This window comes from Paralichthys olivaceus, chromosome 9, assembly GCF_024713975.1.
Source record: "Paralichthys olivaceus isolate ysfri-2021 chromosome 9, ASM2471397v2, whole genome shotgun sequence".
Lineage (NCBI taxonomy): Eukaryota > Metazoa > Chordata > Actinopteri > Pleuronectiformes > Paralichthyidae > Paralichthys > Paralichthys olivaceus.
In genome coordinates, this window is record NC_091101.1 from 24,755,991 (window position 1) to 24,774,324 (window position 18,334).

The 18,334-nt window shown below is 43.2% G+C and overlaps 2 protein-coding genes across 2 annotated transcripts; both read right to left on the reverse strand.

The window, feature by feature from the left end:
- Nucleotides 1–1,896: 1,896 nt before the first annotated feature.
- nanos1 (nanos homolog 1) lies at nt 1,897–3,782 on the reverse strand. The gene has a single exon (XM_020104425.2). It carries the CDS (start codon nt 3,509–3,511, stop codon nt 2,831–2,833), a length of 681 nt encoding a protein of 226 aa, XP_019959984.1. The 5' UTR covers nt 3,512–3,782; the 3' UTR covers nt 1,897–2,830.
- A 5,270-nt stretch (nt 3,783–9,052) lies between these two features.
- LOC109640431 (cathepsin Z-like) lies at nt 9,053–11,169 on the reverse strand. The gene is made up of 6 exons (XM_020104432.2): nt 11,010–11,169; nt 10,427–10,590; nt 9,867–10,046; nt 9,626–9,776; nt 9,358–9,520; nt 9,053–9,227 (listed from the first exon to the last, which is right to left on the reverse strand). The coding sequence occupies exons 1-6, from the start codon at nt 11,129–11,131 to the stop codon at nt 9,105–9,107; spliced, it is 903 nt and encodes a 300-aa protein (XP_019959991.1). The 5' UTR covers nt 11,132–11,169; the 3' UTR covers nt 9,053–9,104.
- Between the last annotated feature and the right edge of the window lie 7,165 nt (nt 11,170–18,334).

Consider the following 18,334-nt stretch of genomic DNA (forward strand, 5'->3'; position numbering starts at 1 on the left):
GTAGGACACATTATATGATCATGATAGATACATATCTCATAAATGGTGCAACTAACTAGATTATATGGGGCCTGTCTGCAGAGCGGCTAATGGAAGCTGTGGCGTAGAGGGAATAAGACCTGTTAGCTGACTGTGTTTGTCTGAGATGCTAGCCCGCCAGGCCTCCTCACCACTGTTCTCGCAGAGATAAATCCCTGTTGCACTTAGTAGTCATCCATTTTTAATGCCACGGCCTCAGCTGGAGAGATGCATGGAGACAGGAGGGGGAGGAGGGGGAGGAGGAGGAACACAGGGGGAGAGAGGGAGGAGCAGCCGAGGTGTGGATGACACCAGCCGGATGCTTCAGGCTAATGTATGTACAGTCGTCTTGATGTGTTTTTGTGCCGCAGCGTCAGCAGCATTTATGAATGTCTGATGTTTCCTCTGGTGAGACGGGCCCTCACACAGACAAGTCTTTCATGGACTCATTATGGTTTGACTCATTGTTTTCTTCCCCTGCTGCAGTATGTTATAAGCATGAGCCGCCCCCCCCCCAAAAAAACACAAGTGTGCACCGTTCCCAAAAACAGCGAGGAGCCGCAGCAAAGCTTCCTGGTTGTGTTTGAGCCCCAGTCTGCAGGGGCGTTCCTCAGAGGGCAGGCGGAGAGGGGCAGGGAGGCTTTTCAATCCAATTCAGTGCAAACACGATCTGTTTGAATGGTGCGGCGGAGGCCAAGATATTCTAGCGTGGGCCGACCTCTGACAACCGTGGCACTGTGTTCGTCCTTCAGAGGCAAATCCTCAACGTGCAAGAGCAGCAGTTCTGTTCAGTTTGTCCAAGAGCTCCAAAAGGTTAAAGGGAAAGTTTTTCTTTACAGGCAGTGATCTTACTCTCTCTGCACGAGGGCTCAACACTTGATCCGCATACAGTCTGTGTTTTAGTTAATCAGTGAGGCCGTCAGTTAGCAGGGCCAATTAGGGAAAGCAGAGCCACCGCTGCAAATGTGTTTTTACTCGACTTCCCTGCTAGATTTCATCAGTCCGTCTGCAAATCACTAAATCACTCAGTCGCTCTGTAACGTGAGATGCTCGCACGACTCCTGTGTTTAAAAGAGGCTTTTACATGTGGACTCGACAGAAGAACACGACCACGTAGCTCCAAATATTTGATAAGTTTTTATTTCTCTAGTGAATTCATATGTTGTTATTCTGCACAGCAGCATACAGGAAAATTGTGGTAAAATATAAATAACAAAGTTCAACAGTGTTTTTCTTTTTTCTCTTATTCATTTAATCCAAAGGAGAAAAAAACAACACCTCTGTTAAAAGTGGCAAATCTTTTTTCAGCCTTTTTCAGTATCCACTCTGTCGCACACTCTCAAGACTGTAACATTGAACAACTAAACTTTCCAAAGTATGGGCGTAACCATTATTTACAGACAATCACCTCGTGGTGAGCAATGCTTATAGCTTCTTGGAAATTCACTTCCATCATGTTAAAATGCAACAAAATGAAAATACAATTATGTTATACAAAGATCAAAAATACTATCAAAAACCCTTATTATAAATGGCAGCACTATATCAATAAACTGCTGTTGACATTTTACATGTAAGTACAAAATCCTGTTGAGGTAGCGCCCTCTGAAGTCACTTGTAATGTTAAAATACTGAATAAACATAACTCTATGTACAATACAGCAAATCTCTCTTCTCTCTTCAATGCAATTGAATTCCTTTGGTAAACAAAACTGTCAGAAATGTGCAGTCCTGCAAGTAACACGTTCAATCATACATTCACAACATTTTTGCATCTTTTTTTTGGATTCTTTAGGGAAAAAAAAGGAAATAATGGGATAACAGGTTTTTTTTTGTTGTTGTTGTTGTTTACTGACATTCATTTGTTCTTTTTCTCCCCCCCCCCCCCCCACATTCAGCGTGACAGGGTAGAAGGGACTCACTCCATTTTTTATTGTATAGAGCAGACCTGCCCATGAGACTCTAAAGTGAAAACAACGTCAGGGGCAAATCAGAAAACAACAAAAAAGAAAAGAGATCCAGTGTGTTGGGCCCTTATGTGGGAATGTAAACATAAAGAAAATGTAGTATCTCTCCTCTCTGACTGCTTGTGAAGTCAGAAAACTTCCTCGTCACATAGGACTGGAAAAGAGGTTTGGCTTTGCAACAACTGATTATAATGGTCCCCAGAGAATATGAGTCCTAAACAGAGGCCACATTGTCTTTTCTCTGCTTGTCTCCCCTGCCCCACAGATTGAATGTCAACTTTTAAAGCAAGTTGGAAAATATGTTGTGGAGTTTTCTGGGCAGGCAGATGGGACCAGAGTGTCTCCTCCACCGACTCTACAGCTCCAGTCAGACGCACACGAGTTCTCACTAATGACACATTCTTCAGCTTCTTTAATGGCAAACGTAACTTTGGTTTTCTAAGACGAGAAAGAAAATCTCAGCGAGCTTAGCTCACCGTACAAAAATACTTGGTAGAAATATGACATTCATCCCCTTTGCCAATGTCAGTGTGTTTCCCTACACGACCAAAATACTTTCTTTTTTTTAAAACGTATTCACACTTTGTGATTATTGATACATCGGTGTATTTTTGTATGCACACGCTCAAATGACTACAAACTATAGAAAGAAAAATAAATCCAATGTATAAAGCATAAAATTATTCTATGTGGATAAATGAACTATAAAAATATAAGAGATCTTAGAGAAATAAAGGATAAAATCAATATGTTTATGAAACTGGGATAAAGGCTAGAGCCGAAATTAAAACAGTCATCTGGAAATTGTTCAGTGCAATTTAATTTACTTTATAGTCTTGTCTTGTTTAGAATATTTTCATCCTCTTACCACCCACTGCCCTACCCCCCTTTAATGGTCGCTGGGATGGCTGGTCTTTGGACAGTGGACAGTATTTTATCGTGTGGGCATTGTCCCCGTTGGCACTGCACAGGGGGCAGGTATAAGCCCTCAGGATCGGGCACACGACCCTGCCGTCCGGGGTCTTCAGGACGTGGGAGCCGTACACCTCCTCCGGTGCTCCGTTATTTCGGCAGAAGACGCAGATTTTGGGCTCCTGCTTGCCCCTGGTCGCGGGTTTGCGCATTTTCCTCTCCACGCCGAACAGGTCGAACCCGGCGAAGCTCCCACCGAAGCCCACCTCCCGCTCCGGCAGCTGCACGCCGAGCTGGCTCTGGAAGGGGCTGAGTATCGAGAAACGCTCCTTCAGGTCCAGGATGGAGGCCGGCGGGGGGCTCCCGGACGGGCAGCAGCAGTCCAGGTGCCCGCTCTCCCCAACGCCTCCTGCGATTACGCACGGACACGGCGGGGAGTCGTCCAAGCCCAGGGTCGCCTTCAGGGACTCGGTGATGGAGTTGGGGTTCTGGGGCATGCTGAGCTTGTTGTTCTTCGTGACCAACGTCGTCAGCCCGAGATAGTCGTTCCAGAAATTAAAGGTGTAGTCGTAGGGGTTGCGCGCGTTCAAATAGTTGTGGTTGAGAAAATCCATGGCCACTTCTGGTCGCTTTGTTGCCGTTTCGAGGTGGAAACAACCAGCGTAATCCGTAAAGTCTTTGTAGCCAGAGTGCGTCTCCGGGAGAGGTTCATGTACAGCGGTGCGTTCTCCTGTGTTCCTCTTATGTTGGAGCGTTTCTGCAAACAGGCTTTCTGGTTATAAGGAGCAGGAGGGCGGGGCGCGCTCCCTTCAAATCCAAGTTTGTGATCAGGTTGAAAGCAGCAGGCTCCTTTCTTCACAACCACACGTTTGTCTCCCCGAGGACATCAGTCAACATCCTGGCCTTTGGACTGTTGGGTATTTTCTTATGAAGTTTTTTAATAGTTAATGATTTGGAGCAAAGAAAATATAAAGCCTGGATGTGGTTAATTACATAATTCCATGCGCCGTAGTTCCAATCTGGCAGAGGAGGAGGACAGCTCGGTCCTTTGTCCCTCCCTTGCTGCCAAAACACAACACTTGCGCATGTTTCGTGGATCAGTATCGTTAATCATTGTACGAGAATAACATCAACACCAAAATACGACGCGCGCACACACACACACCTTAACCCTTTGTGTGCCAGCAGCAGAGGCCCTTTGTTCCATGCAGCCGGCTCCCCCTCACTATCCTGGGAGAAAGAATCTGTGCTGATGCATCATATTATGTTGGAACCGAATCAATAACAGACAGATATATTAAACAAACCCTCACGTTTCCGTGTGTCCTCGTGCACAAGGGATTTATGGCTCCATTGCTAATCAGGTTCAGATAAACAAGTTCGATTATGATGAGTGGTTTATTATCATGGATCTTTGTTTATTTTTCCCACAATGCTTTTTTCATTATCGCATCACGTACACACACACACCAGTAGAAATGGGTTTAATACAGGAACACAAATACTCTTATAAATATGCGTTTACCATCACAAAGTTAGATTGTTTTTGGAGACAGTACAATCACTACACATTGTATAACCTATCTAGAATGAATTGTCAGTTTTCTGCCACAATTATAGAAGAAAACAAACATTTTAAAGCGTCTCAGTGTGTCTTGAATTCATGTACTCAGGCTCATTCTGTCCGCCCTGCAGGGAAATCCACATAAAGCAGCAGACAAAACATCCCATCCATCCATAACCGTCAGCTAATCATGGTGTAAACATGAAATGCAGAGGAGGTTTTCAACAGGGGGCAGCATAGAGCAGTGACAGCTCAGTTCATTTCTCACTGAGGGGACACAAACAAAATCTACAGTAATGATGATGTCCACAGGCTGGGGGACGAAAGTCAACCGTGAAGGGATCTTCAGACGTCGATAGGATGTTTGGAAGAGATTCAGACTCATTTCAGAGTTTTCTCAATTACCTTCAGTCGCGTCTGTCCTGCGTTTTGTTTGGTTCTATCAGAACTGGAGAAAAATATGCCCAGAGTGTGAGAAGCTGCTGCCAGTGTCTCCACTGGACTGTTTGATTTCTGAAGCGACATTCATACAAATACATTTCAGTTAAAAACAGAAACAATCCACATCTGTAATAATCCCCGTCCATACTAACAGGCCTGAAAACACGGATCATGTGACCCTGCGTAAACACGGATCACATGTCTCTGCAGTTGGTTTCTTATTTACAGGAAACACTATGAACAAATCTAATCAAAGGGTTACGATGATTCGTTCTCTTAGGAACGTTTTAAAAAGCTCACACATGCAAAGGAGAATATCTGCACACTAATGCTCCCATGTTGTGTGGGTGTGTCCCCGGTGTTTTGATTTAATGTCTCGGACCTATGATGAGGTGGAAACGTTTCGCTGTGAATCGTTTTGCATCCACCACTGGTTGTCAAGTCGTGACTGAGCAGAACCGAGATGCAAACATGTGTGACAGAACCGTTTGCTCATCCAGACTAGAACACAGCTCTGGAGTTTTCAAACTAAAACAGGACCAGCAGTGTGGATGTAGCCTAAATGATTACAATGTGGTCTTGAGCTTCAGGCTGGAGGTCTCCTGCACCGACGCAGGTTCTTTTCCCAAAAAGGAAACACTGAATTGTGTCTTCAATCTTCTCCTGGTCAGAAACCTCATCTTTAACATTAAAGAACCAATCACAGTCCTCCAGCAGTCGTAGATCTTCATTGTATGAGAAGTTGTTTTTCAGTCCCTAACAATCTTTCACAAGACGAGCGTCCTCGCTCCTCATGCCTGATGTGTTCTGTGCACATGTCTAGAAACCTCATTGCATGTGCACAGATAATCTGCTGATCCTAGAATGTCTTGCACCATTTGTTTTCATTATAAGTACCTGTTATGCGTCTATAAATTTCACAATATATCTCTGCAATAATCCTGTCAAATTACAGCACGCTGCCCCTCCATCAGTAATAGACACAATCCACACGTCCATCCATCCATGTTGACTTCTCGAGGTGAAATCCAGGGGGACCGTACGAAGCAGCTGTCCCAAACAGTCCACTCTCCGCGGGCCTCTGATCCTGTGATGAAGTAGGCAGCTCAGGAATGTGGAAGCGGGCCCTCTTGAAACAACGATAACACGAGTGACTGGTGTTCTAATTAAAACTTCCAGGGGGAGGCTGCGCAAACTCACTGACTTGGAAGGCTTGCATCTATTTTTAAGGGATCTAATAAGAATGCAGCACCTTCGGAGACGCAGTGATAAATGAATAACAGAAGCACGGTTCGACGACCTCTGATGTTGCAGAGGCCGTTTCTCTCCGTTCCGTCTGTTCAGCAAGTTAGTTTGAAATAGTATCGACTGCTCATTGGATTTTCACTCTGCGGGCCCCATTCAGCCACTGCAAAATATGAATTTTATGATGAAGCATTAATAATGTATGTAATCGCCAATTATTTTTTTGCAAGCCCGCGCAGATTGTGCGAGCAGATTCCTGTGTTGCTGCAGCGTGGCTGAAATATTCATGGCCACATTATTCCTTAAATTTGTTGTGACTAAGAGGGATTAATACCCGTCCATTAACCAAAGCTAATTCTGCAGCCGCCCTGAGGTTGCATGAGTACATTGGACGAGGAAGTGAGATTAGCAGTGGAATGATGCATAACATCAGCGGGGGGGTGATGGCTGTAAATCGATTTAGGGATCACACTGACTAAGTGATTGTTGTGTAAGTGTTTTTTTTATGTTTTTGCTTGACGGGGGAGAATCACAGATCATCATGAAAAGTTCACTGAGGATGATACTTTATTTTATAACGATCATGTTTCCTGCACTCGCTCATCGACAATATGAAACGTATGTGTGTCTGATTTCTGCTGTTTGCTCTTTAGGTGTATTGTGCAATGCAAAGCAGGTCAGATGAGTCTCATGCTGAAGTTAGGGTTGTGTAATATGTGTTTTAAGTTATGATTATATCTTTACCGTGCTCCAGTCCTTGTGTGCTGCACAAACACAGCGAGACCCGAGACTCTGGGGTGAAAAATTCAGCTCTATTCATATTTGACACGATAAATGAATGATTGATGGTATCGAGGAATGCACTGAGAAAATAAATCTGTTATCGCATCTTCGCGTATTCCGCCAGCAATAATTTACATGTATCATTTTGGGCATGTTTTTAATCTTAAACATCAGATTCGGTGTCTGCAGCCTCACAGGCGGAATCAGGGAACAAGGTTTTTTTTCCAGTGAAATACCAGAATGTGCTCTGTGGCTGTCTGGTTATTCTTTGTTCTCCGCTGCTTATATTGGGGAGGCAAGTTTCAGCAGTGGCCTTGGGAGAGTGAATGCGAGGGGAAGGATTACACAAAGCCCACACTCAGGGAAGCTTTGTGCATATTCCTCCTCTGCTGCTACGGGCAGCTGCCATGGATACATGATTAGAAATAACTTTCATTGTTAATATTATTATCATCAGAATGCCTTGCTCAATGACACTTTAGAAGTGGATGTTCTATTTAAAATGATAATCCAGGCCTTGGCAGCACCAAAGGGCCTCAGTAATCAGTAGAACTCTTATCTCATACAACAACGACCACCCCCCCCCCCCCTCCTCCCCTCAACCCTCATGTTTTCAGAACAACATATTGATCACTGAAACAATGCATAATGGGTTTTGCAGGAATTGCTGAAAAATCCATTTTGCCATATCAATTGCTCTAATGAAGATGAATGCTGAATCACTCAGTATGAAAATGGCTCATGTGCAGTTGCAACCTGCATTGTTTTACTTTTTTTTTTCCCCCCATCATGTCGCATTTTTTAGTTGTGACTGCTCCATCTTTGCCTCAGACCCAAAGATTACCATGTGTTTCCATTCCCAGCCATTAGAGCTGTGTTTGTCATTATGCAAATGAGGGAACATGCAGGAAATTTAATCAGAGCACAAATTTAATTTCACGTGAAAGATTGCTAAAGGGTGGGGGTGCTTGATCGCATAATATTGAGCAGCCAAATTATGTTTAATATTTGTTTTTGCAGCGGGGCTCCACTCGGACACGCCACAGCTTTATAGGCTCAAGGTTTTGCTTTGGTTTGGGGCTGGAAGTTAACAGTGCTGCATGAGGTTTGATTACCCTTTGTTCTCCCCAGAGATTGGAAACTGCCATTACCAGGAAGCATTTCCATATCAGCAGCGAAGCACTACAGCTTGTGTTTATTCATTTTTATTATTGTTGCATCCCGTGAACCAAATATCTGAGCGCTGTGTTTTCTTTTGTTCCCCAGCTGAACAGGAAGAAAATGGGATCCTCATAATTGCATATAAACTCGGAGGATGCCATTGTGCTGCGGTGTGTGCCACTGTAGATAACTGGCGATTAAACTGAATGTTAGTGCAGAGGCATGACAGGACTGAAAGTAATAAAGCATGTCAGTCAATAAAGGAGGTGGGTCTGGTTATCAAGCTCAGAGATGTAGAACAAACAAATGTCATTCGGCTTTTTAAAGCAACGCAGCTCGGTTTATCCATCCTGCGACCTTAAGTCTCAAAGACAAGAGCGGCTGTGTTATTCATTGACAAAGCTGCTTTTAAACATTTCCCCATTTACAAATTGACCTTCTACCAATCCACACCTAAATAAAGCCACAGTGAAAAGGGCTTCCTGCAGAAAAATGTTAGAAATCACTGTGCAAAGCTAAAGTGCAAGTTTCCACTAGAGATCGTTATTATATAGGAAAGGGCAGATGCGGAATGTCTTTGTGTGCATGGAACTGTAGTTGCAATCTCCGAGCCCATCAGCCATCACCTCTGGGGGGGGCAAAGGCCAATATTTTGGGGCTTCTGGCGTACGCAGGGGATATCAGGGCTGAAACTCTGTCTTCCATTCGCTGTTCACATTCCTGCAAACGTCAACATTTTTTGCTAATCTTCAACGACCAAGCTGCATATTGAGGAAACATTTAAAAGCTGATGCATTTCAGTAAATGTGTCAGACCATGCAGGCAACCAAAGCCTGCTCAAATGTGATGGTATGAAATCTTGACTAGCTTCTATTTGACCTTTGAGACGAGTATGTGCTGAATCTTCAGCCATGAAGTTTTAATGTAAGAGAACAAAAATGTACAAACACAATGCCACAGATCTCACTAAGAGTTATAGTTTATTCATTTAAATACATGCTCCTTGACAACCATTAATAAGCCGACGGTACAATCATGTCGCCGTACATGCAGTCTTCCTCCAAAGCAAGATTATATTTGCTTCCACTTCCTCCTTTGTAGGCACTAGTCACAATCCTGAGCCAGCCCTTCTCACCCTGGGAAAAAAAAAAAAGGCAAGGTCACTTGGATTATAAATCAAAAAGCACCAACTATAATTCAGTCCAGCAGCCAGTTCATATAAAAAGCCACTGAACCATGCAAGACTCAGACACTGTCATGACTCACCCATGGCTCTCCCCAGGAGTTGCGCACAATCCAGTATTCAGTGCCATTTTCTACTCCCCAGCCGGCCACTGTCACAATGTGGTTGATGTCAGGAGACTCCACATACTCCGAGTACAGCCCCCCGCTGTAGGCATCCAGTTTCTCTGTGGCCATGATTCCACAGCTGGAGAGGGATGAAGCACTCAGGTGAAATGATGTTTAGCGATTAGAAAAACCTTGACTCGCTTTAGGGAACTTGAAACATTTCAAAATAAAAGCTTTTAAAAACCTGATTGGTCCTCCAGAGAAGATTTCTGCCATCATGTTGTCCCGTCCACCAATTGCTCCAAAGTCACCCACCTTCCACAAAGTGTAATTCTGCACAATGTTGCATTTTCCAAATGTTGTGCAAGTTCCACATGCATTGAATTGTTTGCATTCTGGAGAAAGACAAAAAAAAAAAAAAAGCTTGAAACAAAACGTGTCTAATGCACCAATGCATCATGAACAAAATCAGTTTGGGTTCCTACTCTGGTCAATGGCCTGGTAGTTGTTGCAGGTCTCGTCAGGGATGCCGTGTTTGTGGGCGTACTCCCACACGCCGCCATGGTCCCCTCCATGACAGGTGCCAGAGTCGGCACAGTCGACCACATGCTGGACGGACAGATACGCAGATGGCCACACTCCTCTCCGCTTGATGTTAATGCGATCTACACACGGCAGAGTACAGTTCCACACAAATGAAATATTTGTTTTTGCACATGTGATTTAATACCACTGGAAATCCCATCTGTTCACTGCCCCCCCCACCAGTAATGCCTCAGTGCAAAATGGGTGAGTTCCAAAATCAGATAATGGGCTGTTAGTATGAAAGCCCATATAAGCTTTCAAGGTTATGCTCATCCAAAATCTAAAAGGTGAATGATGAACAGATAGTTTAGACCACCGGCCAAGCAGAACAAACTCTTGAAAATCCCCTTGGTGACATATTTCGATAATTTAGTTTCTAGACAGAGATGTTGCAGGTAAGCTCCATATATGAGGGAAGGATGTTAGAGCTCTTAAAGTGGGCAAGTGAATCAAAACCTACCAGCCATTGCACTGGTGCTACCATGTGCCCAGCAGGAGCCGCAGTACTGAGGGATGTGCTGGTTACGAGTCGTACTAGCGTAGTTGACGCCATTTACATTCCTCCAGTCCCAGAACTTTGGCAGCTCAAGGAGGTTCAGGAGTTCATGAGGACGAGCTGTGGTTCTGGGGGAGACAGGGTTTTTTTTTTTTTATGAACGTGGAGATTGAAGGGCAGCAGCTTTCCACTGACACCCTGTCAGCTTCTACATGCACACGTCTCAGGAAGGTTACTATGGTGAGGCAGAAACAGAAAACTCAAAGCACAGGGCTCTGACAAGTCTCGTCACAAATAAGTAGCAGTTGAGGAATTTCGGTCAAGAATGCATGTTTCAGCTGAGTCTCAAATTAATCCCGGCTAACTTGTGAACGAGGAGCACTAAAAGAAAAACTGTTAATGACATGAAATTACAGTGAGCAAGTCTGCAAGGAAAACAACCTGCAAACTGAATGAAAGGCAAAAACTTGAAACCAGTATTTTGGCTAAATTTTCAGAGATAAACGTGCAGAGTTGAATCTTCAGGTCAGAAACAAATTTATCTTACTTCACCCCAAAGTCGGGTTTCCTGGGCATCGGCCAGTAACAACTGGGCCTCTCACTATAAAAATGTCGTCCCGAAACAGCAAGTGTCATGAGCATGAAAATAAAAAAGACTAACTGAGCCATGTTAATCCTCAGAGCATCACACCACAAATCACTTTGGCCCTGGTTTAAATAACCCACCTGCTCCACGAACGGCTGAGGAGCACATCAGACTTCATTGATCTCACCTGGACCTGTCACCTGCAGCTGCATTGTGGGAAATCAAAATCACTCTTTAAACGAAAAGATCCATCTTTACCTTTGAAATCTGCTTGAATAATCAGAATAAAGAGAAAATAAATAGAAATGAATGAGAATATGATATAAAAACCTCTTTAAATTATATATAAAGAATCCACATAAGAATATACATACATACAATAATACTGCATATACAACAGAATATATACTCTTATAAAGAAGCAGATTAAAAAATCATTGGTGGTGAATACATTTAATTTTTTTTGAGGGGAATGAGATAATTGAGTTTGTCATTCTCTGCCAATAAAGAGATTAAAACCATAACCTTCACTCGGGAGCCAAAATATTAATAATGTGACATTTGTTCTGAGAAGCATTGATATTAAAATGTTTATCTTCATATAATCTTTTGTTCTATCACCCAGACACATTCAGTCTCTGCTTGTATTTTCAACAATGGACACAAGGCGAGTGTCTGCTGAACGAATAATGAAATGACGTGAAGTGAAATGAAAAGTAGAAAAGACATTTCCTCACCATGGTAACATTGGCAGCTAAGATGCAACAAATCGACTCCAATCTAGTGTCATTGTGAGAATATGGATGTTTTGAAGCAGCTGTTATTGAGGATTGGAACAAACGTTAACAGTTTAAATCTTTTTAAAAGCTTTTAGTTCCAGAGTGATCTTGATGCATTGATCCCTGACAGAAGCTCATCATTACGTCGCCTCATCCCCACATGTCACTCTGTCTTTTTGTTTACGCTCTCGCAGCCTCTGTGTGACAACAAAGACTTTATCACTGTGAGACTGCAAACAGAGCATGATGGTAATTGACTGCCCGCCCGCCATCCTCTCCCATCTGCAGGAATAGAAAGTCATATTTAATGCGCTGATTAAAATCTAATCCCTCCATGTGAGTCGGAGATGAAAGTAATTTTCCTGTAATGGAGACTATTAATATTTAGATATAGAAAGGAAACCAGATCCCAGATTTGCAATCAGCTGGAGGATGGTAAATGATATTAGTGCCAGTGAGCTGGAAAGGCTCAAATGCAAATAAGTTGGACTCATCTCAAGTTAACATTTTTCTTTTCTTCTCACACGCAAATGAACGTTTGCTTTTATTAAATCATTCACATCATCATCAAATCAGATTTTAATCGGCAGGTTGACGCCACACACAATACGATCTCAAGTATGTTGAGTGTACTGTACATGTCCGGACCCGTTCGACATGACGATACCTTCTTCATCAAAGAAATTATTTTCCCAGTTTGGTGGAAGAGATATCGGAGTGGCTTGCACAGAGCCCCGACCTCAACCCCATCAAACACCTCAGGGATGAAGTGGAACACCGGGTGTGAGCCGGACCTTATCAACCTACATCACCGGTGTTGGATCTCACTAATGCTCTTGAGGCTGAACGGAAGCAAATCCCTGCAGCAAGGATCAAAAATCCTGTGGGAAGCCTGAAACCAGGAGACTGGAGGCTGTTAGCAGCAGATTATTGCCCCTGGTTTTTGAATGAGATTCTCCACATCCAGACTGTCTGTCCTCAGATGCTTCAATTCAGTTTTCAATTTCAAGTGAAGGTGTATGTTTCGTCAAAATAGTAATCCAACATTTCGGGGAACTGTTATCCCATTATGGTAAACTAAACCGCCCATTCCACTGGTAAAAAAAAACACTAACACCCACCAACATCTGGCGCTTGTCTGCAAAAGGTATGAATTCAATCTGCATTCTTCTCCGGGGTCAAATGTCTGCAGCAGACAGGTTTTTATCGGCTCCAGCTCTGATTAGCAGCGATGGAAACATGATATCCACCTGCTGTTTGATTCTACTTTATTTTGACAGTCAGGACGCTCGAGCCGCACCTTCTCAAGCTCAATGTTACGACACAAATAGAATTTCTGGGCTTCATAAACGAACATTTGATGAGACCTGATTTTTCATATCGTACAAGATGGAACACCGGCAAGACGGCTGAGTGAAAGAGCACGTGGAACATGACTCACTGTGAAATAAAAACAAAGCAAACTCTCCTGCTGTCATTTAGGAAAGAGTCAATCGCTGTTTTTTAGCAGGTTTCTCATAAAAACAAACATGAACAGACACCGTATTCTAATTCTAGTGTCTTCTCTGACCACAGCTTCAGATTATGCGTGGCCTATAGGTGGCATGGTGCTGCAGTGGTGAGACCATCGCATCACAGCAAGAAGGTTAAAATCCCGGCTTGGCCAAGGCCTGCATGGGTTTTCTTTCTTTGTCAATGGTTGTTTTGACTTTTTGCTAATGTCTCTCGCTAATGTTAGCTGATTGGCTCCAGCTTCCCCCATTGCCCCTCAATGGATAAGCAGTATGGGTAAAGCCCAGGATGTGAGGCCTAACAAACAAGGTTGCCACCATATTTATTTGTACTTGCAAGGTTTTATCTGTTAAATTTAGCTGAGAGGGTTTGCGTCAAGTCTTAACTACTTCCGTTTCTTATTTGGTATTTTTTCATCACCCACTCTTCAGGGTGTAAATAACATCAGAGACCCTCCACATGCTGCAGATGGTATTTTTTTAAATTCTGCCCTTTCTTGCACTTAAATCAAACAGTGCTCCACATGCACACACATAAAAACCACATCAGATCCTAGTTAATCAATGACTCAGCCCCTGACATGATGGCTTGTTACAGGGGCATCAGTGTGATATCTCCATGATTAGCATCGTTAGCTGCCTTCATGAGCGTGTCCCCTTCCTCATTAACGTCAACAACATCATTAGTGAGCTCGCAAGCCAGGTGATTGATTTGTGTATGAGTAAGCGTGTTGTGTGTGCGTGAGTGTGCTCCTGTGAGCACTTAATAGTTGGTAAGTATTTCTGTTCGTGCATGCGGAGTGGATAATATCCTTGTTCGCTGATCCTTGTGAAACTTGGAGGTCAGTTGAGTTTTTTCTGGCATTTCCTGAGGAAGATCCCTCACACCCACATGTTCTCCACTCACCTGTCAACTGTCAGGAAGGAGCGGATGTCCAATAACTGGATGGTTCACTCAGAGGAGCAGCTGAAGGCAGCTTTATGCAGGCAGCTCGAGCTTTTCCTTATACTTTATAGATACAGTATTGACGGAGCAGAGAAATAAATGCAGCTCATTGTTCAGGATAAGATTTAAAACCCAATCATGTCTATTTACTGTTGTGGTACTCTCATATTCTAACCTTACCCAGATGTTCATGGATGAGGTTGCATCATGGTGGAGTTGCTCCACAGGTGTTTGCCACGGTGTACCTCTTTAGCTGCACCATATATGTTTCGAACAAATGTAGAAATGATAACATCTACAGTTCCATGACAACTCCCAGATCATGTGATTTAATGTAAAGCTCCAACACTTATTAAAGGGGCTTTGTTTTGACAACAGTTGCATCCAAGGTCAAGACTCAGCTTCAACTCTCGCATATTATATATTTTGGGCTTTAAATGTAAATCAGCTTCGTTTATTGTCATATTGTTGAAATTAATAAACAAATAAACATTTAACTGGCTGGGTGAAGAAAGCTGTGTCCGAATCTGATAAAAACCTTCAGGAGGACTAATGAACCGTCAGTAAATTAAAGTATAGTAATCGGTAAAGTGTAACTTTGGGCATGATTTCATCATTTGATTTCAAGGTGACACTGACTTAAGAGTACTTACAGTATATTTCAACTGAAAATGATTTAGAAACAGGGCAATTGATTTTCTTTTGTGTTGCACAATATTTCACCATTTGTTCTAGAAAAAGATTTTAAGATCCTGCGCTATCTCGAGTGGCTTTGTCATCATTTGTTGTGCTGATCTCTGGTCTCCTCCTCAAAAGCGATCACATTTTCCAGTTGAGGAGTTTTCAAAGGCTCCGTACCGAGCTCCTGCCTCGCCAGTGAAACCACCTGTCCACCACGACCAAATCCCCCGGCCTCAAAGTTCACCGTAGGGGGTTTCGTCACCCGGCGAGCCACTTCACATTCTATTGGCTCAACTGACGATAACAAAGCTGCAGCGATGACAGACTTGTTAAGTACATTTCAGTCATAAATGGTTTTTAATAGCGCGTTGGACTATGGTCAGAGGACTTAAACCTGAGGAATGGGGGCTCAAAAGGAATCCAGCTGATCTTTACCAGTCATGTCATAAAGCCGATAATGTTGACGGCCCCTGTGGTGACTGAGATGTGAGGGGGATAAGAGAGGATAAGCAGATAGGAACACTGAGGACCCTGATATGAAATGATAGAAATCCATTTAGTAAAACAGCAGCTGTTAATGTAAGAAAGACAGTAACATGTCAAGTAAGTTATAAAGATGTATGCAACAAATAAAACTAATAACCTTGAGCTCATGGATTCATTATGGAAATGCTTCACTCACACTCAGTTTAGTTCAAATTTGATAAAAGCTTTTTTTTGTATCCTACTTCTTGCCAGTGGAGACATTTTCCATCATGATTAGTACTTTTTTTATTCCTTTCTTTATTTACTCATTACCTCTGCCAAACAGGCGACAGTCTCATTGCTAATGAGTGAACTATCCCTTTAAGGGGCGGGGCTATGAGAGAGGGCAGTGACAGTGACTCACCTGTTGCACCTGAGGATGAAGCAGTGTTTGTGTTCATGCTAACAACAGCTAACAACTAGCAAAGTAACCAGATATTTATATTGATGTCACTAAAGTAGCCTCACACATCTGTTAAAAGTCTCTTATACAACTGTATACAAGTGTTCAGGGAGCTAAACACAACTGTTAGCCTGCTGGGTAGCTGTCGGTTAGCATCGCTGCTAGTGTGGTGCTAACTGTGCATGTAAGGAGGCCTCACAGAGCGTCACCAGACATCGCACAGTGTGACCAGGAACCCACCAGTGTTCTTCTTCGTGACCGTCAGGACCGAGCAGGACTGTTTTACTCTTCCTCATCGACGGAGGACTGAATGTGGACTTTTCCTCCAAGCGTTGGACCAAGTTTGGACAAAGTAAAAGACTCATTGAACCTGAGTGAGACTCTGCTGCTCACCGAGTGAATTATGACCAGCTGTCATGAGGTACCACACACACACATCAGTATTACATTAAATGGAACCTATACATTGTGTTTAGTTTAAGAACCCGGGGCTTTATATCTCATGCTAAGGTGAAGCATAGAGACAATGATGCATAAAGCCTGGGATATGTGAAATTACAATTTCTATTGAAGTAATAACTCTTGGTCACGTCTTCTGTTGCTGAGTTGTTTTGTTCTCTGCACTTATCCATCAAACAGTCAGAGCAGCACGGTGACGTCTTCCTGTGGATCTTCTCTTAACGATGTTTGAGATACAGTCGGCGCCGCTCTTTTCTGTTTCCTGTTCTCTCCCTCGCTGTTGTTCTGTTGATTCGTCACTCAGCAGCAGCTCGGGGGCTGACTGTGTTTATTGATTGGTTGATTGGTCTGTTTATGTTCAAACACTTTTTTTCCCCCCTCCTCCATGCACGCTGCTCTGGGAAATCACAGTGTGCACTGTTCAGTTCTATAGAACTCTGCAGAAGAAATATATAAATAATGCTCGTGCACCAGGTGGTGATGCCAAAATCAATCTGGTTTCATTGACCCACTGCTTCATCTAAAGAAAGTGCTACTTTTTTTGTTACTGCAAAAAATGTATAATGCACCACTTCTGTTATTCTAGAGGATTTTTCCAGAGAAATGTCTCCCAGCATCTGAGTGAAAAGAACAGCCAGTAAAGGCTTTTAAAAAACTGGACATGAGATGAATCACCATCATGTTGTGTTAGTCAGTGAGCAGGGGAACTGTGTTCTTTTACGCCGCAGCCACATTATCTCTCTATGCGTATCATCTGTCAGATGCTACTTAAGCTCGTAGGGCAGCCATCCTCTGGAACATTTACTGTTTATTTGGCTGTGCAGTGCTGCAGAACTGAGCCCAGTCGGGAACAAAAGGTCACCTGACACACATGGAGCCCTGGTTTTGTGTATTGCAGCTCTAGCATGTCCACCTCTCTGGGCTTTTATCCCCCGGCGCTCTCTCTTTGGCCCTTGGAAACTGAAAACACATCCCTGGAGCACAAACTGTGGATGTTATGAGTTTGCTTAGCTCTCCTGTCTATAGGCTTATACCTTCCACTAGGTTTCCTTTTTTTATTTGGTATTTTACGAATTGTGCCAGCAGTCCCCAACCCCCATCACCCCCACCCAGCCTCTTTCTGTGATGTGAGTTTTGTTCAACAAGTCTTTCAAAGTCAGAAAAGACAATCTGAAAACGGTAGGGTATGCCTCAATGGCTAATTCCCACTAATCCCTTGACTGAACTGCCCCCTCCTATGGAGTCAGTGTATAGTTGGGCATGCACATATTCTGCACCATAAGGTCACATTTGTTTGGCTGGCGAGATCACCACCACAGAGGACTAATCCTGCAGAATTAGTCCATTCAGCGACCACCTCTTGACCAGGAGGCACTGGCCCTTAAAATGGTTACAAAAGGAATGCCTGAGTTCTTTACAAAGGGCTTTTTTTTCTACATGAGGTAAAGGTAACCCGCAGAGTAAGTTACAGTTCCTTGAAGCCCCATGTGGCAGATTTCATTCGGTGCATTGATTGTGCTTATTAAACATTTAAAGAGCCTAATTGAAGCATGTGCAGGCTACATCCGCTGCACTGTGATAATGAGTTTTTCTCAAAAATGGTGCAGCTGAGCATGCTTTGATTTTAGTTTGTTCATCGGAATTTTCCCTAGTTACAGCAGTTGCGAGGATGTAATCTTTGATCAGGATCAATGAAACTACAGCCGGTGTAGTTTGACAGATTCAAACATATTTAGCAAAGTAGGGACATGAAACCCAGAGTCTTCTGGAACAAGGACTTATCCTCTCTTCCCTTTTAATGATAAATGTTATCAAGATGCCACATTAGATTACTTCTCTTTTTCAAACTGAGACCCACTTCAAGCAGGAGCTATCTCCCACTGTTGAGTGGCCTTGACAGAAGCAATTTCCAAGTTCTAATCAAAAGATTTTTTTTTTTTTTTCATATCTACTAAACACCCGTCCGGGCTCACAGCAGCACC